Here is a 24,652-nt window from a genome sequence, read left to right as displayed (position 1 = left end):
GAGATTCCTGTGGGGCGAGGGGATGTTGCACACCACTTCAAATGCTATGGAGCATCCCCCAAGATTCAAGACGATCCCATTGTAAGTTTGGTCACTGTCTACCTCCTTCCCCCTCCTAAACTTAAAAAAAAAACCCTAACTTAAACTACTCTGATTCCAAACCGGGCCTCCCAAAGGCTTGGCTCTTAGCTTTTGATATGCTGAAAGGCCTCTCGCCGGCCCTGAGCTCCCCAAGAGGCTAAAATTTATCAAATCGATCCCTCCTTAAACAGACTTGTATTTCAAAGTTTTCCATGGGGAAGAATATTCATCGTAAATTTTATCGGAAAACAACAAATATTATGCCTACTTAAATGTATATAACAATAAAAATTTTCGAAGAGGGGGAGGGCGAATTTATTTTCCCTACACTCGGTAAATTATGCGCCTACCCTGTTAGATTTAGCGGCTATGTATTCATCATGACACTCAGGCCCGTTATTTCAAATTTTCCAAGATAGGGGAAAAGGGTTAATGGGTTTATACTCAATTCCAACTATACCAAATAACAACAAAAAATATGTCCACATATATATGTAAATACAATAAATTCTAAAAATTAGGAGGGATACTCAATACGCACCTCTGCAAAAAACACTCGACATTTCTACTGTTTCCAAAGTCAGGTTGTGCCCCTCCCCAAGCCGCTGATGCACTCTCTTAAATGTTACACAGCCTTCAACAAGAGCCCCCCCTCTCCCAAAAATGAGATTAAAAAAACCCTCTGAACTAAACTTAAACATCTCAAGCTTTCGATTTGAAAGATCTTGAGTATTTAACCACTCTAGATCTTGATTCAAATATCTCGAGAATCCAATTCTTCGAGTTTAGGATTTGAAAGATCTCGATTTTTGATCATTGGATTATCAGAACTACTTGCTTCCTGCAATCTCAACTATCAAAAGTTCTCGATTGTGCCCATCACTTATTCGAACATAATTCTCTCATATAAATTTTTTTTTATCCAAGCTGTTGACAATGATTTAGATGAACATTTGTAGTTTCATGAAATCTAGTTTTTACAGTTAAACTAGCTTAGAATTGGCCAGATCTAACAAGGTAATCAGACACATTTGGTTGGTGCAATGTTAACTCTATGAGAGCATAACTCGCCTTTAAATATTTTTTTTATTTGTAAAATTTTCACTGACTTCTTCCCTTTGAATAAAGCTAATTCTTTCTTGCAAAAGTTCTTTAACATTGTTAAGTCAGCAGATAGCAAGTAGTGAGTTATAAATCCTGTGAACAAAAGTGATGACAATGTTTTTTTCTTTTCAAATTAAGTAGTGCACAACATGCGCAAATGTTGAATCTGAAATTCAAATAAGAGGAAAAACACAATGGAAGCAACAAAGATAACAATGATTGTGAAGAATTTCAAGCTAAAATATGTGTTAAAAAACTTCAAACTTTTTTTGAACTGGAGCTGCAAATGATGAAATTTCTGTACTCATTAATAGTCTCCAAAAAACAATAACGTAAGAAAGAGGCAGTAAGAAGACTGTTCAAAGTAAATGATCCAAGTCTTGAGTTATTTTTTCTGTGCAGTACCAAAGCATGTGTGCATTTTTATGATTTTTCTCATGAACTCGTTTTTTTGCTAACGCTTGGCTATAACAAGTGAATCTCAAGGTCCCTTCATGCTCATCATAAGCAAGTTTGACTGTACTTTATTCATATTTTGCCATACCCATCTGTTTTGTCCCCTGCTTATTGTAAGTTGTATGCCTGCAACATATTAAAAAGAGATGTTATTCATGTCCTTCATTTTTTTCACACGGACTTCCTTTTTCCACTTATAATGATACTTTTTACCAAGTGCTTTATATTTTTTTCTTAATAATTACAAAAATATTTGAAAATAAGAGACTGAAATAAAAATTCATGGTAAATAAGAGCAGTACTCTGTTTTTCCAATAATGCATAGTAATTTTATGATGATAGTAAATTTGGCATTTCTTAGTGCTTTGAAAAATCTTAATCTCAATCTTATGGCTATTCAGGGTCTTCTTGTCTACTTTTGGTGTGCCCCAGGGACTTTTGTGACATGCTACCCATAGCGATGTGATCTATGAAAACCAGAGTTTGAAACGTTAAGGGTTACAGTACCTCAAAAATGATCAAACGATCAAAGAAGTTTTTATTGCTTATTTCAAAGCTAAAAATTATTCCAAACACAGGGGAAAAGTTTCAACGCTTGTATTAAATATTTAAAAAGTTATGAGAGGTTTTAGGTCATGCTCCCTATGTGTTCTCATGCAAAAGAACAACTTTAAATTGCTTTTTCTTGATGATAGTTTTTTTTTTTTTTTTTTCATGTTATTGGAATCCCTAAGGATATTTTCTATTAAAGATACTGCTTTAAAGTAATGCTTTTTGCAGTCCAGATAAAATATTTTAACAAAAATATGAATTGGATAAGCATTTTATAAATTACTAAAATGTTTAGAGAATGTTATACTTTTAAAAACGATTTTTTTTATAATTATGATTTTTTACATATTTAATCCTGGAAAATTGTCTAATGAATAAAGGCAAATGATGTACAGATTTTTAGAGATGATTCTTGTGATCCTTTATCAAAAAAAAAGTTTTTTAAGTAAGTGAAAAAACAAAAAAGACTTACAAATTTTTAAAAAGTGAAAATTTCGTAAATTTTTTGAATTTTTTAAAAAAGCATGCAATATTTTAAAATTTTGAAAACAAATTATTGATTGCTAAATAAGTATGTATGTTAAAGTTTTAAAAAATAAAATACTTTACTTAAATTTAAAAAAATATATTTTGAAGGTATGTAATGTGACCCCATAGCACATTTATGTGTTAATTTGATAAATGCATGAAAATAAAATGTTCATTTTAAGCGCAACTTTTTGCTAAAAATGTTGGTTTGGATACATTTTTTTAGTGATATTTTATGTACTGAATAATTAACTCATTGTTTCTACTAATTTTATGCATTATTTTTATAGCCAATATCCAATTAAAAGAAATGAACAAATCATATCATTTTTCAACAATTTTGATGATTATTTGTGTGAAGAAGCTATGTGGCAAATTTCAGAAACTATAAAACCCAGAGGTGGAAAGAAAAAAAGTTGTGATCAATCTTAGGTGATCTAATAGCATTTTCTTCTTCATAAAACAAAGTGCCTGTGTAGCATTTGGTATCTTAATTTATAGTCATATCATATGTAATATATTTTTACTGTAGTACATATGAATGCATCAGTGCATTTTTTCATGTATTAATTTTTATTCTGTTATTTTTATTTCTTCTACATCTTGTGCAACATACTAAACTGCATCATTGTATGCAGCTCTTTGTGTCATAGGAGAAAAATATGTATAGAAAATTATTTATTTTATGAAAATGTAGAAGATTATATCATTTAAAATGTTATGCTTGCCATAAATTAAGTGTGTATACAGTAAATGAATTCTTACTGCTTGGTCCATGTTTGTTATCGTTTGATGTACTAAAGTGTATAGTCTAACTATAAATGTATTTTACCTTCAAATGTGTTAGAAGCAAAAAATTTTAATGAGTATGTTATTGCATAATGCACCATTGCATTTCTCATTAATTTAGCAATAATTAAGACTTCAGTCAAAATAGAGGTCTTATTTTTTTATTCTTTTTATAGGAACATATTTTTAAATGCTATAATTTTTAATAAAATGTTTGCATAGTTTTCGCTTTGATGCTGTTTGTCAGACATAACATTTCACACTTGACTAAATAAAGTGATGATACCGTATTTTATTCATTTTTACCTGATGTAACAGAACTTTTTCAGCAGCTATTTTTTATTATAATTCTTTGTTAGTCAATTGATTGTTTTTCAAATTGTTTTATTCATATTGGTAGCTATTTCATATTTTTTATAGCATTTACTGTGTTTTGTAACTTTCCCAAGAGCTTATTCTGCTTCATAAAGTGGCAATGTTAAAACACTTTTCTTCTTAAAGCACTGTTCATTTAATATAAGCTGCTGCCATGATTTTCTTTCAAAAAAATTCTGAAAGTGTATTTGAATTTTTTTGTGTTGGTTGCTTTTTGAGTTCAATCATATTCGTCATGACTTATGAATTTCATATTTTATTCATAAATCATTTTTTTCATGTTATATTGCATTAATTTTATATCTGTCCATTTAGATTACATAAGGGCTTTCAGTGTTGCACTTTCATTATCAGCACTATTTATTTTCTCTCAGTGCAGTGTGGTCATACTCTCTTTTACTGATTATGACTTTATTGTTCAAAAACTGATAAGCTATATACTTTTTCATATATATTAAAGAAGTCTGTGTAAAGTTATCAATAAAGTTCAATGTAAGCATCTTAAGGGGTTCAAAGAATGTCAAGAAAGCATTTCTCTTCTCACCATTCTTCAACACTTGGACAGTCGCACTTGATGCAGTTTCTGATTCTGTGCTTGAATGTTTCAATATTTTCAACTAATGTTGAAATCACTCTGTTCTTTATCTGCATTCATTTAAAAAAAATTTTGAAAAGTAAAATTTAGTGTGTGACAACTCAAATATTGAGCAGTACCTTTGGAAAATTGGACTGTTTGCTTGACATTCCCAGAATCGGATCCTCAGTCCAAGGAGCTCTCATTTAAATTTACTGAGGTAAAGTTTTACTAAAAGTTTTACGAATGCTTTTACAATATCGAAACAAGCCGTTGCTTAATCCTATTAGTTTTTGTTTTATGAATTTTTATAATTAATGAAAGGCCTTATGACCACTCTGTTTTCAGTAAGACTGCTGTATGTTTTTAATTTATAAATTGAAATCTTCCTTTTAAAAAGTAAACTTTGTATGACATATCTTATGTTGTTAAATCTTGCAAGCCCTGAAATGAGCTTGTCTGAGCTTGCTAAATGAACATGTCCATCTACATGTTCCTTTTATAATGAAAGTTTGGAGAATATATTGAATACTAAGTCAAGTAAATATAATGAGCTTTTTTCTTTATTTTATTGTGCTTGTGTTACTTATATAATGCAGAAAAGTAATACTTCTCTGTATGTTAATTGGTGCTCTGTTTTGTAATTTATCTGGTACTTTACTCTACTAAACTTGAAAATTCTGTTTCAAAGGAGAAATTTAAGAATTAGGAACAGTATCCGCCTCTTATTAAAATTACAATCGTTCTCAGGACGTTTGATTTTATAAACCGGCACACTCAATTAAAAAAATGAAAGGTTTTGAAGCTTAAATGCTCTGAAAATGAAATGAATTAGTTCGTTTATCTTTGTTTAAAGTTTTTCCAAATACAGTCAACATTTTAAACATGAGGTAATTCTTTTTATTGGAACAAGGGTACCTATTATTTTTGCAACAATAAGCCAATATCTTAACAGAATTGGAGAGTCAAGATCCATTATGGTTTGAAAGTTTACAAAATGCATTGTGACTTTCAACATTATAGTTTTATCTTTGCTCTAAAGTGCGTTGTATAACATCAAGTGCTTTTCTGACATCTATTGAAGAAGGAAAATTTGGCAATGAGATTTCCTCATCTTCTGAGACCACTTCTGCTTCTTTATCAATGTTTTACGCAAAATGTCCAAAAGTGATTTTACAAAACAGTGATAGTGATTTTATTAAAGGATGGTTTCAATATATTTTGATATTGCAATGATTCTGTTCCTCCAGATTTGATTTTACTAAGTGGCTGATTTTATAATCCAGGGATTTTATTAGTGGCGGGTACTGTATTTATTTTCTATTTAACAACTCAGGTCATAATATGTACCTGGACAGCTATAACCAGAGCTGCCAACTGCTACAAAAAAAATTGTAGTTTGTATGAACAAAAGTCTTGAGTTAAGAGTCTTTTCATCCATAAGCTCACTTATTTTGCATTGAAAATGGAGTTTTTTGTTACCCCAATGCACGTAAATGTAGTTATTTGCAATTTTACTTTGTTATTTCTTATTTTTACTAATTTAGATCTTCAAAAGTTGGTAGCTCTCTCTATAACTACAAAAATCAAGTATACAATATGTTCCTCATTGCACCCTTTAGGAGTTCATTTGAAATTGTCGAAATTTCACCAGTATTATTTTTACTGTATTGAAGAACTACGTGATAAGCAATTCATAATCAAAATATTTAAAGCACTTCTTGGAAATATCTCTTTAGATTTCCTCCCCCCCCATTAAAATTTCAATGATATTTTTCTTAATTTTCTTTGAACTTTTTGCAATATGTTAGAAAAAAAAATCTATCTTTTTTACATTTTATTGAGACATTCTTAGCTGCTTTTTTCCCCCATGAACTGAAGATTTTCTTTTCCAGTCTAAAAACTATAAAAAAATTTTGAGACCAACATTTATTTTCAGCTTTGTAATTTTAAAGTTAGAATTTTTCAGTTGCTTGTTCTTATTGTATGCTTTTATTAAACTTCAAGATTATTTCTTCATTTTATGACGATATTTATGGAAGAAAATAGCCATATTATAGCATTTTACTTTCCTAATTATATTGTCAAAGTAATATTCTTTTCAAAAGCAGTATCCCAATTGGCAGAATTATATCTTCTGTTAACGTTGTATTTACTGCCTTGCAGATATTCTGCAACAAACTAAAAAAGATCTGATAAAACCTATAAAAGTAATGCAAGTGTGCATAACTGTAAATGAATATAAATAATATTAAGATATGTATAAAAATGTAAATCTTGTGAATAAATTTTATAAAGAGCTTATATATTTTGTTCTGTTTTGTTTTTCTTTTCTTTTTTTTTTCAAATTATATGAGTAAAGTGAGTGTCTGATCAGCACTTTCAAGTTTTTCCTCTTCCCTTATTTTTATTTCGCTAAAGTATAAAAAAAATCATTACATTGATTGAGAGTATAGATAAAATTAAGAAATTTTCTCTCTTATAAATCATAATGGGTTAAATAATTTGAAAGTCTTGCATTACATATGTTTTCTTCATTGTACAACTTTTGAGTATTTTCACTGAAAAGTTATTCATTCTTGTTATGAGTAAAAATCTTTTTTTTATGTCTCTTCATTGTATTTAGACAAATATATACAGTTTACTTTTTCTTCTATAATAAAATGTAGTTCCATACATTTTGTCTTTTTTTTAAACATTGTTTAAAATTATTTTAGTTTATTTTCTAATTCAGCTTTAAATGCTTTTACAAACAATAATACTCTTGTACATACAAATAACTATTAAATACTCTTCAAAGTATATATTTTCACTATGAGACACAGTATTCCAGATGAGAAATGTGAAGAAAGTATTTATGTATAAATTGATCTCCATGTGAGTAGATCAATGAATTAAATTATGAATTGACAGATTTTTTTTCATTTTGAGCTTGACACAGCAAGTTATACAGTGTAGTCCGAAAGATATTTCTTCTGCAGATGAAGCTCTAGCTGACTATGCTGAACCAATTGAACCAAAATTTCGTGAATTGTTGTTCAAAGGTATAAGTTCCGGATTGATGATTTTAATCGATGCAGCTCTCACGGCTGCAGTTACATTGAGATAATGAGATAATTTTCTTCTTCAAATTGATCAGCATATTGACAACCACAAGACTCAAGATTGCTTCCATCCAGATTGTGGTGTGCCTTTAGTAAAGCGTGGAGAAGGCAGTGAATGTTAGGATGTTTTGCCGGTACTCAAGTCATTGAGTTAGAATCAACAGAATTAATGGAACAAAAAAGTGTGTCACAACACAAAATGTGACATGCTGTTCCACCAGGAATGGGAATTTAGAAAAAAAGAATGTGTTGAAAACAAAGAAAAATGAATGAAACAGCCTAAGTAAATTATTGCCCGCTAAAATATTTATGTATACTGTTCAGCAGTAATGGCTCAATCTTGAGTTTAAAAAAAAAAAAAAATCCTATCCATTTCCATCAACATTTTAAAATAATTTTTGATTTAAATTGATTTTTTTATTTATTTATTTTTATTTATTTATTTATTTTTTTTGTAGGTTTTTTTTTTTTTAATTTTATGTCAGGTGTAATTGTATGTTTCTTTTCAATGCGTTTTTTTTTTCTCCCCCCCCCTTTTTTTGGAAAGAAGTTGTTGTAGCTCTAGTACATTGCTAGTGTTCTTTTTTCTTCGGTAGTGGGGATATTTTTATTTTGTTCTAAATGTCATGCATACTTTAATTACATTATGTTTCTGTTTAATTGTAGTGCATAATACATGTTACAATTAAATCATTTTTTGGAAGAAAAGGGGGATTTTGTGTTAAATATATAATGCATATTGTGATAGGATTTTTTTTCTTCATTTAGAATGGGAATTGACCTTTATTTTCAACGTAATGCATGTTTCAATTTTTTTTTTTTTTAATAGGAGTGTTTTTTTTTTTTTTTCAAATTCTTTTGACAATGTGTTCTTCAATCAAATTATTTTCTGCAGGATGGAAGGATTTTCATTTTTTTCTAACTGTGTTATACCTACTTTATTTACTTTCCTTTTCCTCTTCTTTGGGGTGGGGGTGGGGAGCAAGATTTTTAGTTTTGTTTTTGGTTGAATATACAATGTGTTCCATTTTAACCTGCAAGACCTTTATTTTTGTAACCGTTAGTCCTAGATGTATACTTCCAATTGCAAAAATGTTCAAAATCAGATGCAGAGTTAAGATTTTGAAAGTTTGAAGCAAAAATAAAAACGAGTCAAAAAATACACTATCTTTTTATATGGGCCTTAGGTCCTCTAACTTATGTTCTAGGATTAACTCTTACTGACACAAAAAAAAACTTGACATTTTTGCGACCAAAACTCAAGGAGATATTCCAGTTCATAGTTTTAAGAGATCATACTGAAGATGAGATTGGAACTTATTGCCCTCTCAGAAGAATGACAGGTCGTCAAAGTAAGAAAAACAAGGTAAGTCAAACCTCGTTATCGCGACACCCGGATTTCACAACACTCCGGATGTCATGTCACTTTTTCAAAGTCCTGAACTTATGCATTTTAATTTTAATGTTAAGTGGCTCCGGATTTTGCAACAGTTTTTTTTTTTTTTTTTTGGTGCAACTCCAGTTACGACGACACTTTGAGCTGCGAAGACTGGATCAAATATCTTTGCAATTGAAAAATTAATATGTATATATATATATATATATATATATATATATATATATATATATTGCAAAGAAATATTTGATCCAGTCTTCGCAGCTCAAATATATATTAAGTTATCCAGTACTTTGGCTGAGCTACCGATATATTTGTTGTTACTTTTATCGCTATACACGGTCTATTGATAATACTACACTATATGAAAAGTATTGGGACACTTTCAAAAATTCACATTTTTACTGATTTCTCAAGAAATAAGAGTCCAATTACTTTGTAACTTCTGTCACAAGAAAGGTATGCTCCAGCTGCTATTTTCCAATAAAAGTTAAAGCACCCTTCCGTTTAGGGGGTCAGTAACAAATTGAGGAAAACAAAAACGTTTTTTGATCATCATTCATCGTAAATAGCTCAGAAAAAGCTGCAATTTTCAGATATTAGTTAGCTTACTATGCACAAATATTTTCCATACTTTCGAGAAATTATCACTTTTATTCAGGAAGATATAAGCTTTTTTTTTTTTTAATACGAATTTTATTTGACAGATTTTGGTTCATAACACGCAAAGTTTTCTCTCAAAGCTTACCAAACTGTTAGAAAACTTCACAGCATGCAGGAGAAGTATAACACCAAAATTTGAAATTAAAATATTGAAAATTTGATAAAATATGGGCATTTTAAAAGCAATTAATTTTTCACTGCACATGGGCGAAAGATAGCAATTTTTAACTTCCATAATCTAAAACCCAATTAGATTCCTCAACTCATGATAAGATTCCAGTATCTTTAAAATTCGGAAAGTTATCAGCGATTACAAGGAGCAGAATTTCAATAATTCTTGGATAGGCGACGCATCGTGAGAGATCGTTGGCAAATAATCTGTTTTTATCATGAATCACACTGAACGATTGAAAGCAAATGTTGCTAACTTGCCAAAATTCGTTATTTTGATGCATATATTTTCGTGAATATCAGTTCTCGAAAGTATGTAAAATAATTGTACAAGGTAAATTAACTAGTTTCTGAAATTTACCGCCTATTCTCGGCTATTACGATAAATGATGCTCAAAAAAACTTTTTGTTTTCCTCTATTTGTTACTGATCCTCGAAACGCAAGGGTGATATAACTTTTATTGTAAAATGACAGCTGAAGTATACCTTTTATGTGACAAAAATTACAAAGCAATTGGTCTCTTATTTCTTGAGAAATCCTTAAAAATGTGAATTTTTGAAAGTGTCCTAATAGTTTTGCTCATATAGTGTATATGATATATATTTCAATATTGTATATGATATATAAAAAAATATTACAAGGAACGCACCTCTTTCTTTTGGGTAGATGTCATGGTTAACAGACATTTGTTTTGGCGTAAAAAAAAGTCATATTCGACAACTTACGCCATTTTTTATTTAAAAAGCAGATGTTTAGTTTAAAAAAAAAATTAAAAGAAAGAAAGAAATGTTCGTCACGGGACGCTCGGCAGAAGGGATAACTTTAATAAGATTAAATTGTTATCATTATTTAATCCTATGAAAGTAACAATTGGCTTATGGTAGCTATAATAAGCAACGAAATTTTTGCATTGTATGTTATCTAAAAATCTTGCAAAGACTGCATCAAGTACAGTTCCGTGACTTGTAGTGGCTTCTTCTGGCTTATTAATAATTTGTAATTGTAATTTGGATTGTAGAAACTATAGTAAATTTTTAGCTCGATCAGAAGCAAAATTAATGTTAAAATCTGCGGTTAAAATTAAAGGAACTGTATAATAATATTCATTAACTGAAGCAGAAGCTTCTTGTGTATAATTTAAAAGCTGTTTATGAATAAATTGAATAATACTTGAAATACTTTTGTTTGGAGTGCTTCATTGAGACATTCCACTGTACTCATTTGACCAATATCGTTTTGTGTAGCCGTATTAAAGCTTGTAGCGTTATTAACATGCAATCTTATATTTGGAGTGACAATAATTATGCTATCATGATCATTCTGATAAACTGCTATGCCTTCTGCTCTTATATTTCGACGCTTTAATTGCACAATACCTTTAAGAGATGGAATAATTTTAGTATCATCATTTTTGCCCCCCCCCCCCCACTGCAAAAATAACCAGGGACCCTAACCACACACTTTATTGGTCCCCCCCCAAAAAAAAAAACTATTTAACGAGTGATTGTTTGAAAATTAAAGTCAGTTTAGATTTTATTCTGTGATGCACAAATTAAATGTTTATTTATTATTTTTGTTTTCTCGGCAGTCCCCAATTTCCGCGTTGCGGAGTCTGCGGGGACGAAGTTCGTTTAAAATATGTGCACCTTATCACAGTTTAAAACCCTAAATGAAGCGAGATACTTTTAGTATAACTAATCGCAAAAATGTTTTTTTTTTTTGAAAATAAATTTAAAGACTAAATGCTGTTTTGAAAATATATTGTTTACAATGTTATTGGTGTTATATTGTATAATTAAACTCACCTTGCGTTAGGAGATTGCGTTATGTTGCGACGATCATCCATCTTCTGTTAGTTTCATTACTTTTTGTACTATCACTTAACGCTTAAAGTTGACCCAAACAGTAAAGAAACAAAATCTCCCCGACTATCCGCGATTCTGTCGTATGCGCGAATTAAAGGAATGCCAGACGAGATTTGCGCCGTTACGCGCGTTATGTCACAAATCGGTTTACCCTCCCATAAGAAGTTATCACTCAAGAAATAGCCTATAGCTTTCCCGAATAAATGAACTATTCAACACAAAAGAATTTTTCAATTCGAACCAGTAGTTCCTGAAATCAGCGCGTTCAAACAAACAAACTTTTCAGCCTTATATTATTAGTTAATTATTAAGAAAAATAAGACAGTGATACATATATAATATTTTTTTACGAACCATTTTCAGCAACGTTTAGGATTTTCTCTGAAAAGTACTCTCGAGATTTGCCTCATGGCTGACTCGAACCTACAACCACTGGATCGCAAAGCCTACACTTTCAGGTCAAGCCACCATGACTACTCATATTCTGCTTTCCAAACATTTTATATTATAATGTAAATTTTCCCGTTTTCATAACATTGTTTATTGCTGCTCCACTCCTATTAATCATAGCGTGATGTTATATAGCCTATAGCCTTCCTTAATGAATGGACTATTCAACAGAAAAAGAATATTTCAATTCGAACCAGTAGTTCCCGAGATTAGCGCATTCAAACAAACAAACTCTACTGCTTTATATTGTTAGTATAGATAGCCTTCCTCAATGAATGGACTATTCAACACAAAAAGAATTTTTTAATTCGAACCAGTAGTTCCCAAAATTAGCGCATTCAATCAAACAAACTCTACTGCTTTATATTATAAGCATAGATCGATTATGCTTAGTTATCTGAACGGAGTCAAAACTTTAAAAAAGAAAGAACACCCTTCGATGAAGGTTTTGCAGCATCAAGGGGCGTTTCCGAAAAATTGGTTTTTAGACCGACGGTCTATTTTCTGTCATTAGCCGGCCGGGTAAGCTTTAATATGAGGGGGGGGGGGATTTCTTCCAGAAAGAAGAAAGATCTCGCATATCGACGGATAAATTATCCACAGAAATAATATCTAAGATAAAATACTGAAGATAAGTGTTTTTATTTTTGAAAATATGTATAATTTGTTATCGCAGTCTAATTGAACTGTTATGGTTTAGATGGCAGCACATGTTTATCATTTAACCGCATGGTTAAATATAAATTTAGTTGAACTAAGTTCGTTTTTTAAGCGTAGCTTTTCGAATGTAGTAAAAATGTGACGGGCTATTTGTTTTTCCCGAAAGAGAAAAAAAAAAAAATATTTTACCCATCGAGTTATTTCGAGTTATTTGTAATTTTAATGTTTTGCTTCGTATTCTAATAAATATTCATAGGTTAACTAAATGAAAAGCGTAATTTCAATTTGAGGTAGTAATTATTTTATTTGTACAAAGGGTCAAAAACTGTCATCAGAAGAATCTACATTTCAGTATACGATTTTTTTTCTGAGCAAAAATTGTTCTATTGTAGTCTGAAATCTTAAACCTGATACTTATATTTTCGCTTATATTATGTTTTAGTTTTTAGATCGGAGCCCTAAGTTTCAAAAACAGAAGAGAAAAAATATCCTTACAATTAAGAAACAATTTAGCTACAGGTTGCATCAAGTTTTCGTAACAGCAAAGAGCATTCCAATCTCATTTATTTTATTGCCCAACTTCTGTTTTTTATTGTATTTTAAGAGTTCATGTAATGCATGATTAGTCTGATTTTTCGGTACAGATAGTCGGGACTGGGCCAGGACACTCTTCTTCTCATGCTTTTCATTCTTCTTCGACTCATTCTTCTGGTTACCAGTCGAACGCTCTGTCAGTCACAGCGCAAGTTAAACTTATAAAATTAACCGAAAACCTCAGTCCGGTGCTTTAAAACAGGTCTTTCTAACAAAAAAAAAAAAAAAATAGAACGTAGGTGTATTTTTCGTCATTAGCCTGCACAATAAGCTTTAAAATGAGGGGTAAATCAAAGAAATCGATCAAGAAATAAGATCTCGCGTAGGAACAAAAAACAGGCTTCAGAAATAATATATAAGGATTATTGGTTAATTTATAAAAAAAATTACAATGATACGTATTGTTTTTTACAAATCAATTTTAGCAACGTTTAGGATTTTCTCCGAAAAGTACCCTCGAGATTTGCCTCATGACTGACTCGAACTTACGCCCACTGGATCGCGATGCCCGCGTCTTCATGTCGAGCCACCGTTGCTACGTATATGATGCGTTCCCAGCATTCTATGTTATAATTAAATTTACCACGTTACGCGCGTTATGTCACAAATCGGTTTACCCTGCCATAAGAAGTCATCATTTCAAAAACTTGGTTTCGAAACCTGTTTTTGAAAAATGTAAATTGACTTTAACTGTTAATTTTTAAAAATTAATGTCATCTTGTCTTTTTTCAAATTGTATTCTGAATTGCTTTAAAGAACATTAGTTCTGTGCTATTTATTTCAACATTTGCTTCGTGAAATATCAAGAAATGCTTTAGCCTGGTTTACTTGCTGACTCGCGACGCGTTCCGAAAGCTGTGATGCTCCTTTCAGGGTATGCTGCTCCCGCCCCCAACGAAAGAGTAACTTAATTATGATTATCTGAATATTCTACATCTGACCCCAAATCAAATATTTTTTTATTAATTTTTCAAGGCATATTTTCTTACGTTTAGATAAATTCAGTTATTTTTCCTAGCAATAATATTACTGATCTAAATGAAACATTTTGAGTGTACTTGAGTATTTCGTGCAGAGAGATCACCTGCAACTTTTTTTAAATGAACGAAGTAGTTCAAATGAACGAGTTGAATGAGCGGATCAAAAAATGAACAATCCTCTGATGAACGGATCATTAAAAAGAACGACATTGCCCATCTCTATTACAAAGCCTATAACAATTTGAAAAACCACACTCTATGCACACATATACACTGGTGTGCAAAAATTAAGGACGAAGTCGAAAAATTAGCATATCAGTTGAACGAAGAGGCAGAGCGGACAGAAAGACCAATCAGGAGATTAAGTAAGGTGATGTACGGTAGCACATGCGCAGATATGCAGACAGACGTAATGGGGGAGTGTCTGAGTAGTATAAAGCATGTTGTCTGTGTAAGATCAGTATTTCTGGCAAAGAGATTGCACGCCGTATAGCAGTTAAAATCACACCGAGTTGCTGCCTCAGCGAGAAATGGCGAATAATCGGTCTGTTAGACGACATCTGGATGCTTTTACCCGAGGTTGAATCATTGGGAAGTTGGAGGAAGGCCGCAGTGTGACAAGTGTGGCTGCAGAGTTCGGAATTGCTCACAGCATCGTTTCACGACTTTGGAGACAATTTCAAACTACAGGAACAGCTATCCGGGGGTTCAATAGTTATCGTCCACGAGGAACCACATCCGCAGATGACCGGTATATTGTCTTACAGGCCAGAAGAAACAGGCGGCAGACAGCGGGAGAAATCGCTAGACACACGACACAGGTGACTGGACGACCGATATCGCGTTTTACCGTGGGCAGAAGACTGCACGGTGGTGGTCTGCTGTTTGCACGACGCCCTATACGGTGTGTACCTCTTATGTCTGCCCATCGGAGAAGGCGTTCTCTGTGGTGCCGGGAACACCGGAATTGGAGAGACAATGAATGGGGTCGAGTACTCTTTACAGATGAGAGCAGATTCAGTCTGAGTAGCGATTCTCATTGCATACTCATCTGGAGAGAGCGGGGAAGCAGCAATCATCCCTCGAACATCATTGAAAGGGACAGATATGGATGTCGCGGTGTTCTCGTTTGGGGAAGCATCATGCTTGGTAGTTGCACAGACGTTCACATCTTCTACGCAGGTTCAGTCAACGGGACCCGTTATTGTAACGAGATTCTTCTTCCATATGTGCGTCTTTTTAGAGGCGCTATGGGTCCGCAGTTCCTTTTCATGGACGACAATGCACCATGTCATCGCACAGTAGCTGCCGAACAGCTCTTAGAGAGTGAGGATATTGAACGTATGGATTGACCGGCACGATCTCCGGATCTCAATCCCATCGAGCATATATGGGATTATCTAGGCAGACGCTTGGCAGCTCGTACCTTACCACCAGTAACGATTCGGGAGCTTCGATTGGCTCTGCAAGACGAATGGGCAGCAATGCCTCAACAACTCATTGACACCCTCATTCTCAGCATGGGCAGACGCTGTGAAACCTGCCTAGCAGTCGGGGGAGATCATATCCCCTACTAAAGACCGGATGTTTCTTGCTGGACACCCATCACAGGGATGTTTGGGCCTTCAGTCGCATTGCGCTCCATGCTACTTTTTCAATAAAGCTTCTTTTTTATCCCTCTGATTTTTCTTTTTAGTAATTGCGCTTACATTACACATGTCCTTACGTATTGGGGATCTTACGGCATTAAATGTGTTGATTTGGAAAGCTTTTGTACAAAGTTATATTGAAAAAACCGTCTCGTCCTTAATTTTTGCACACCAGTGTAATTTTTAACACTTGTTAACCACTATATTTTCCCTCAAAAGGTGCTATCGACAGCGAGTGAAAAGTGGTGTAAGTCACGAAAACGCTGCGTTTCATATCTCGGTGAATATTGGTGGTATTAATTTCAAACGTTTTATGTCGGAATTTGTTTTTCAATGAAAATTATTTCCCAAAATATAAGTTAGGGGACTGGGGCCCGTATGAAAAGTTAAAATTTGTATTTTTGGGCTCCTTTCTATTTTCACTACAAACTTTCAATATTTTAACTCTGCATCTGATTTTGAACATTTTGGCAATTGGAAGTATACATCGAGGACTAACGGTTGCGAAAATAAATGTTTTTGCAGGTTAAAACGGAACACCCTGTACATACAGGGTGGACATATGCACGTGAGACGAGAGGTGCGAACACTAAAAAAATTGTGTAAGGTTACACTAAATCTGAAGTGTGTAATATAATTGTTTGAAAAACTCAAAGGAAACTTGCATCATGGTTTCAGTAGAGCTCAAAGCGCGTCCATAAAGATCAGCATCGGTGCAGAGCTGGTAAACTCTTATTTAGCATTACGAAAACCAGCGTTTGTGGCGCCGAGCAGTAAAAGCTCTTGCTTTGCCACTTGTACGTGAGACTCGTGTTGTGGGTTCGGACACCACTCGCATTATTTACTCTCTTAGTGCAATAAAACTGTCTTTTTTGTGTATTAAAATAAATATATAAATGGTAAATATTGGTTGGGGGGGGGGGGGTGAAAAAGCATGAACTTCATAAATATTGATTAAGCGAATGATTGAAAGCAAAAGCTGTGAAGAAGACAAAAAATAAGGGGTTTCTAGCATGGTTTTTCTTTTTCTTTTTTTTTTTTTTTTGTACTGTTATAACAGAATTTCGGGAATTGTAACCTACAAATTTATTTTTGTACTTTCAAATTAAAACGTATTGAAAGAAATTATTACTTGATCATTTGATATATCTGGATAATTTAAACCATTGAACTTGAAGTATAAGTCTACTTACAAATAAAAATGAGTACCCGTTCAAGAATATTAGATGAAAGCTTAATTTCTGCCGATGTGTAACATTTCAAGCGATTTATATGTAAGTATACAGAAAATTCTGGAGTAACCTTACGCAGAAATTAGTGAGACGTTACGCTATAGTTTCATTACCATATGGTGTAACCTTCCACAAACGGTGTATAAGTTTACACCAGTTACATCAGTTAAGTTACTCCAGACTAGTGAAGGCAGCCATGCTGCCACCAATTTTATGGAGTAACGTTGCACATAATTTTTTACAGTGAAGAAAGTCCAAATAGGATTTGACAATTCATAAACTGCCGAAAATAACAAATTTTTTGCATTTGCAGGTTGGCATTGCTATGTGAAGGGAGCTTATCTAAAAATTAAAAATAAAAATAATCTGTACAAATAATATAAAGCTGAAGAGTTTTTATTTCAACAAGCTAATCTCAGGAACTATTGGTTCGAGTTGAAAAATTACTTTTGTGTTGAATAGTCCATTTATTGAGGAATGCTATAGGCCATATAATATCACGCTATGACTAATACGAGTGGAACAGCAATAAATTGAAATTAAATCAATAATAATCATGATAAATTTTTTGTTGCATCAATGGCTCAAACTGTTGTTGCCCGAATAGCTCAGTCGGTTAAGCGCTCTGCCAGCAATCCTAGGGTCTCGGGTTTGAACCAAGTTGGGGGCGGAAAGATTTTGAGCATTTATTACCCGGCTCATTTAAAAATTAATTAATTTATAAAGCAAGGGTTTTCAATATTTTTTATTGATTTTTTTTCCGATTTTCTTCTTTATCGATGTGGATAAGTTTGTGTAATATTTTACTATATATATATATATATATATATATATATATATATATAATATATATATATATATATTATATATATATATATATATATATATATATATATCATACCGTGATGTACTTTAAACAGTTTTTTAATACATTGTTGTCTTATTATTGCTGGTGAAACCGCGGGGCACAGTTAAAAATAAATTAAGTAAAGCATAAATTGTTTCTCAATATACAGTCTGAGTAAAAACTTTAAGTCCAGTGCACTTTTTTGAGAAATTGGACACACCTTAATCTTAGGATCAAAAAGTCATATGAGTGATATAATTATTAACCTTAAATACAAGTAAAAAATACAAAAAAATTTAATTGTAAATGTTTCATTATCAGAAAATATTACAGATCAATATTTGAACCTGAGTAAAATCTTTAAGGCCAACATAGAAAAAAGCATATGAGGACAAAAATTCAAATATTTATAAGCTTGTGTTTGAACCATTCCTTCAAATTACTTCAAATATTCTTGTTTTCATGAATAAAACTAGTTTCTGATAAAATTCGGGATGTATTTTTTACCATTCATCTTCGATGGTAGATTTCAGCTCTATTGATGAAGTAAAATGTCTCTCCTTTGCATAAACTCTTTTTGCTAAGTCACCCAATAAATTATCTATTGGGTTAAGATCTGGAGACTTGGTTGGTCATTTCAAAGTTTCCACACAGTTTACTTGGAGGCTCACTGTTACTCGGATGGATAGATGCATTGTTTTGCTGATATTTTCAATTTTCTCCAGCAATAAATTCAGCATTTGGTAAAAGATGACTTGAGAGGACATTTTGATATGCTTGTGAGTTCATTTTACCTGAAACAAACGCAACTGAGCACACACCATTGTAAGCAAAAGCACTCTCAAGTTCTTACAGAGCCTCCATCTAATTGGCGCTTGTAGAATTTTTTTTTTTTTCTTTTCGTAAATCATGCCAATAGTACTTCCGTCCATTTGGTCCATTCAAATTCAACTTCTTTTCGTTAGAAAAAATTATTTGTATTTATTGGTTATCCCAGGTCAAGATTTCCTAGCTAAAGTTGAAACACTCTATATTGTGCATTTTCAATAAATGAGGTTTAAGCAATTTTGCAGCATTAATAAAACTTCCACACCTTCTAATTGTGTTATATATCGTTTTTGACAAGCATTTAAACCGATCGTCTGAATAAGTTTCCTGGTTGAATACTTTTCAGGCAATGTAATAATTTCCAAACTCTTCTTCCATGACGCGAGGACAAAGCTTTAAGTTTTCCCGGGTTTTCTTTTTACCCTAATTGTGTTTTAAACCGAACAAAAATGTTGACTTCAATCTTCGATCTTCCTATTTTTTCGCAATAGTATGCCTACTTATCCTTGTTGAAGAAAAAGCTTCAATCTGCCCTCTTTCTTGAACAGTTAACTTTTTACCTTACGATATCGTCACAAGTAGGACAAAAACTTTTAAGAAATTAATCACAAAACTGCAAGTTGAAGGGTTTCCACAATCTTGTTAACTGAGCTGACATTTATTACAGTACTAGTGGTACCCGCACGGCATTGCCCGAAATAGAAAATTAAAAGGTCTTTTGGTTCACCTGTATATTTTACAAATCATGTATGGTAAATTTTACGGTTCCACGTTATGATAACTTCGTAATTTACTCGTCCATCTTATGATAATTTTGTTCTTAAAATTGTAATAGTGAAAGAACCACGTCGAATTTTCAAAAAATCGCTTCGAGGTGCACACCCCCATGCTACAAACTAACTTTGTGCCTAATTTCATGAAAATCGGCCGAACGGTCTATGCACTATGCGCGTCAGAGAGATCCGGACAGACAGAGAGAGAGAGAGAGAGAGAGATCCGGACAGAGAGACTTTTAGCTTTATTATTAGTAAAGATAAGTACTTGCAGTTTTTTTAAAAAATACTAGTAGCCTTAAAGTTTTTACTCAAGCTGAAATGCTAACTTTGAATAAACCACTGCTTTTCTGGTTATTGCATGCTTTACAAATCCTGTCTGTTGCGTTATTTCTTACCAATGAACATTAATAATTAATAATACAATAATATTAAAATCCCTTTAATTTTATTTTCCCTTTTTCAAAGAAAATTATACTGGCCTTAAAGTTTTTACTCAGGCTGAAAATACTGACCCAGGCAACGCAGGGTATGTTTGCTAGTAATGTATACAAACAGTGAATAAGCTACGTTTAGGCCAGACCATTTGATGGAAACATGCAAATAAGTCGGGTGCAGAACTTGGAGTGATAATCCAGAGCCAACTAGTTAGTGTAGAATCCTTTGAATTAATCGAAAATTGAAGTTATTTGCAAATTTTAACGATTCATTTAACCGATAAACGCAGCTGTAGTAAAAGCGGTTAGTAAATGTTTCACTGCTTCGAATTAAAAAAGTTCGAACATCGTATAAGCTTGTCATTCCTATTAAGAATGTTCTATCCTGGCTAGGGGACGAAAAATTCAGATGGGAATAGTATATCACTCATCACCTTTCAGCGTGTGAGAACAAACGGTTGCGACTCGGATCTCTTAACTGGGGCCTTGTTTGGGGGGGACTGGAATTTCTGCGAAAAAGTTTGAGATGAGACCTTGCCTAACTCCTACGTCTTTTTCACAGGCAAGAAGTGCAGTTCAGGAGGGTTTCTCAACCTTAATACTTGTTTTTCAGTAAGTAATAAAAAGTTTAATTTTTGAATTGCAAGTAATCTGCTGTTTTTTATTTTTTAGTGTTAGATATATATTGTTCCAAACGCTGTGTTACTCAGGATTTGGAACCGTTACTTTCATACGCATACAGACTTTTAAAAACCAACGGCACAAATTTAGTGTATCTATATAACTCGGTACTTCCTGGCAGAATCCTGCGGCAAACCAACACCTTACTGAGCTAGTGCATCCAAGGCCTGATTACTGCCAACTAGGTCACCACCTAAGGCTTCATCTTCCTAAGGGTGCCCATATTATTATATTTTTTAATATGGGTGTTTTTGAAGAATCATACATTTTCAAGAAAATAATCAATGATTAATGATTTATAAACTACGAAAACTCTATTGATAATTTATTAGTATTTCTCTCATTTAAATGGTTTTTATATGAGTGCGAAAGCTTTATTTCTTGAGAGGTTCAAGCAAAACTAAGTAGTTACTAGGTTCCCCCCCCCCCCCAATAAATAAACTCTGACTAAATAAAGCTAAAAAGACTCTAAAAAAGGAATTATTTGGTAAATGGCCGCTTTGTTCTTTAGAATGTATATCTGCGAGAAGGGGGTGGGGGCAATACACTCTTCCCTATTTAACTGTGTTATAAAAGTATTTAGTTGTGACAAAGACATAAAAAATACATCGGCGGTGCAAACAGTGCAACGGCACTGGGACTCGTGGAAAGGTATATAAGGGCCCCGCAAGGGCTAGTACCAACACTGCGAGAAATTTAAACATTATTTTGCGTAGACTTAAAGTAGTAGAATAGAGAGTGGGGGCTCCAAATTATTTTGGGCTTTGTTCCTCTCTTTTACGGGCCCTGAGTGCATCATTAGCTGAACTTATATCTGTAGTACTGCCACCTGTGTTCTTGTATGTGTTGCATTTCTAGGAATAAACTTTCGTCATGTGATCAGCAGAACAGTTTTTCTGAAGACAATTTTTTACCGTGCATTTAACCCTCTGGAAATTGCGTGTAAGTTTACCTTTCGATAATTTAAATTTTTCATTTTTTAAAATTACTTTTCCACTACTTCTTTTTATAAATTCAATGATTATAAGATTACTTGACATTCTTGGTTCGGTAAAATACTAGATTAAAACGAAAGTTGATCATTAATATGTGATTAAAAGAACGTTTAATGTCATTGATTACAGTAAGAAAGCAATTAATCCTAGATCATTTGGAAGCGATTTATCTGATTAATTGCTTACTGTTCTTTTTAAAGAACATTAAACATAAATCCTATATAATGTACATTCTGAGCTTGAAACATTTTGTTTTTTTCTAATATTACGTTATTCTACTATCCTATTATATTCTACTATGTGTCACATGTGTTGTACTATCGCATTATGAAAATACATTTTTCCCGAATATTTAAACTGAATCGAGCTATAAGACTTATTATATAAAATACACCACCAGCTCAGTTATTTCATCCAAGGACCGTAGTTTCGTGCATTTTAGCACTCATCAGCCCGGAATAGGAAGTAACTAAGCAGGAGGCGGAAAACCTCCAGCTCAGCCACAGTTTGTTTGGCTCTCTTGGCTCCTTTAGGAGGTTTTCCGCCTCCAGCTCAATTTCTTCCTATTCCGGGCTGATGAGTGCTAAAAAGCACGAAACTGCAGTCCTCGGATGGAATAACTGAGCTGGCGATATATTTTATGTATTTCTGCCTTAGCTCTGGCTTAGCGTATAACTTACTGCAAAATATAAGACTCATTTTTCAAAGGAAAAAATATCTTCCTATTTATTTTGATATGTAAGCATTGGGGTATAAAAGGTAATGGCTGTTAAGGAGGGGGGGGGGGTATTTTAGAATCTTATTATTTACAGTTTCATAGATACGAAAATGAAGAGTTAGAAAAAGTAGATTTGAGTTTTATTTCTACTTGTAGCGGTAGTATCTATATTTCTTTGCGCAGTAACTATTCGGTCTTCTATAAGTAACGATAGTTTATTGCGATTCTCATTTTTTATGCTGAGACTGAGATAACAGAGACAAATCGAAGTTATTCCTATTTTTTTTAAAAATTCAATGAAGAAAAAAAAAACACACACACACACAAAGCACTGAAGTACAAGTTAATTTTAATCTTCTTCTATCTATACATATAATAAAACAAGATGTTTGTGTGTGTGTGTGTGTGTGTTTGTGGCGCGCATCCTGGGAAAACGGTAAGGCCTAGAAAGATGAAATTTGGTACACAGGTGCAGTTTTTGCCGAAAATGTGCACCTCGGGCTTCGATTTTTGATATTTTAAATAGAAAAAAAAGTTACTTAATGTTTTATGTGTTTTTTTGCACTTTTTAGTACTTTTTACCTCACAGACCCCGAACCAATCGTACACACAAGTATTTTTTGTACTATAGTGTAGGAAATTTAATTTTAAATATGATGAATGAAAAAATTTTAAAGATAGAGCAATTTTTGTATTTTTTATAAATTTTTGAAAAAACCTTTATTTTGCATTTTTTTCTGGGTTTAATTTTTTTCGAAACCCATCCTGGAAAAAGTATTGAACCCTCAATTCTAAAATTTTAGTTGGTAATAGTAAAAACATTCTGCCCTCTTCAGAAGAAAAAAGCGAGCTGTTCGCTTGCCGGTTGAGTTCCGAGCTTACCTCATCGCGTGATACAACTGAAATCGTTTGCCTTCTCTTCACCTTTTTTTTTAGTTTTTTTTTTTTTCTTCACGCGCTACTTTTTGAACAATACGGGGAACATAGAGCCTTTTTTTTTTTGCCGGCTATTTTTGATTAAATAAATAAAGCCCGCGGTTTTTTGCATGATCTTTGTTTTTGTTACGGATTGGCGGTTAGGTTAGGTAGATACAGAGATAGATAGAGGTTGAGTGGAAAAAAAAATGTTTTTGTTTTCGAATTAATACTTATATAAATAAAAAAAGATTGTACAGTCAGGAGGTAGATATGCACAGATCGTATAGATTGATAGATAGACAAATATAGAGGTCGATATAGTAGATGGACAGCAAGAAAGAGGCATGCCCGTCATTTAAGGGATTTCAACGGGGTGTCAGTGCCCCCCCCCCACACACCATGACTTTGAAAAAACAATGCTTTCACATAAAAGTGCAAGTGCTTTTTGTTATTTTTTGACAAGATTTGCATGAAGAGTACGCCGTTTGTGTCTCCCCCCCCCCTTAAAAATATTCCAAACGACGGAACTGGAGATAGATATAGAAAATATTTTATTCAAACTACTAATGATATAGATAGATATAGATTGATTGATACTGCGTAGAAATTTGTTTAAGCAGCCGCCGAAGGCGGCAACATCGGCGTAAAAAGGTGAATGATAATATTGAGAAAAAAAGAGAAAAACATTGATTAATACCGTCGCTAAATTGTCTAAGCAGCCGCCGAAGATGGCAACTCTGGCGCAAAAAGGCGAATGGCGTAAAAAGGCGGACCAGCTGGTCGCCGCAGGCGGATAGTCATAAATAAAACTGTAGCCTAAAAAACGTCATTGACTTCTTTAAAGCTGAAACTAAGGCCATGATTTGGGATCTTTAATCGTAATCAGTTCCGAATGTACGACTTTTCCAAGTCGGGACATATCTTAAAATTGCAGTCCCTACCCTTCTTCTTTCACGTTTTTAGATTGAGTTTTAACGAAAGAAGAAAAAAAAAAGAAATAGGGGGCATAAGTAGGGCCCTAGAAGTTGCCAGTGCAACCCGTGTCAAGGGCTGGCTCAAGCCTTGATCCGTTACTTCTCGTAGTGTATTTTGGCGCAATATGCGTTTTAGTACCACGTCTTGAAAAAGTTTACATTGATCACGCTCATCTTGGTCGTTTGAGAATTAGTTCCTCAGAGTTAACTTACTTTTCAAAGCATTGATCAAAATAAATAGACACTGTACAATCATT

General features: G+C 33.0%; 1 protein-coding gene across 1 annotated transcript in view; it reads left to right on the top strand.

Annotated features, from left to right (window-relative positions):
- LOC129218738 (rap guanine nucleotide exchange factor 1-like) overlaps positions 1-3,274 on the top strand; it is a 166,908-nt gene extending 163,634 nt beyond the window's left edge. Inside the window, 1 exon segment of the mRNA XM_054853062.1 lies at positions 3,012-3,274. Within this exon segment, the coding sequence (XP_054709037.1) occupies positions 3,012-3,153 (142 nt within the window). The 3' untranslated portion in view covers positions 3,154-3,274.
- Positions 3,275-24,652: the final 21,378 nt, after the last annotated feature.

Source organism: Uloborus diversus, chromosome 3, assembly GCF_026930045.1.
Source record: "Uloborus diversus isolate 005 chromosome 3, Udiv.v.3.1, whole genome shotgun sequence".
NCBI lineage: Eukaryota > Metazoa > Arthropoda > Arachnida > Araneae > Uloboridae > Uloborus > Uloborus diversus.
The sequence above is the reverse complement of the archived record's forward strand: the minus strand, read 5'-3'. Positions and strand labels throughout refer to the sequence as shown.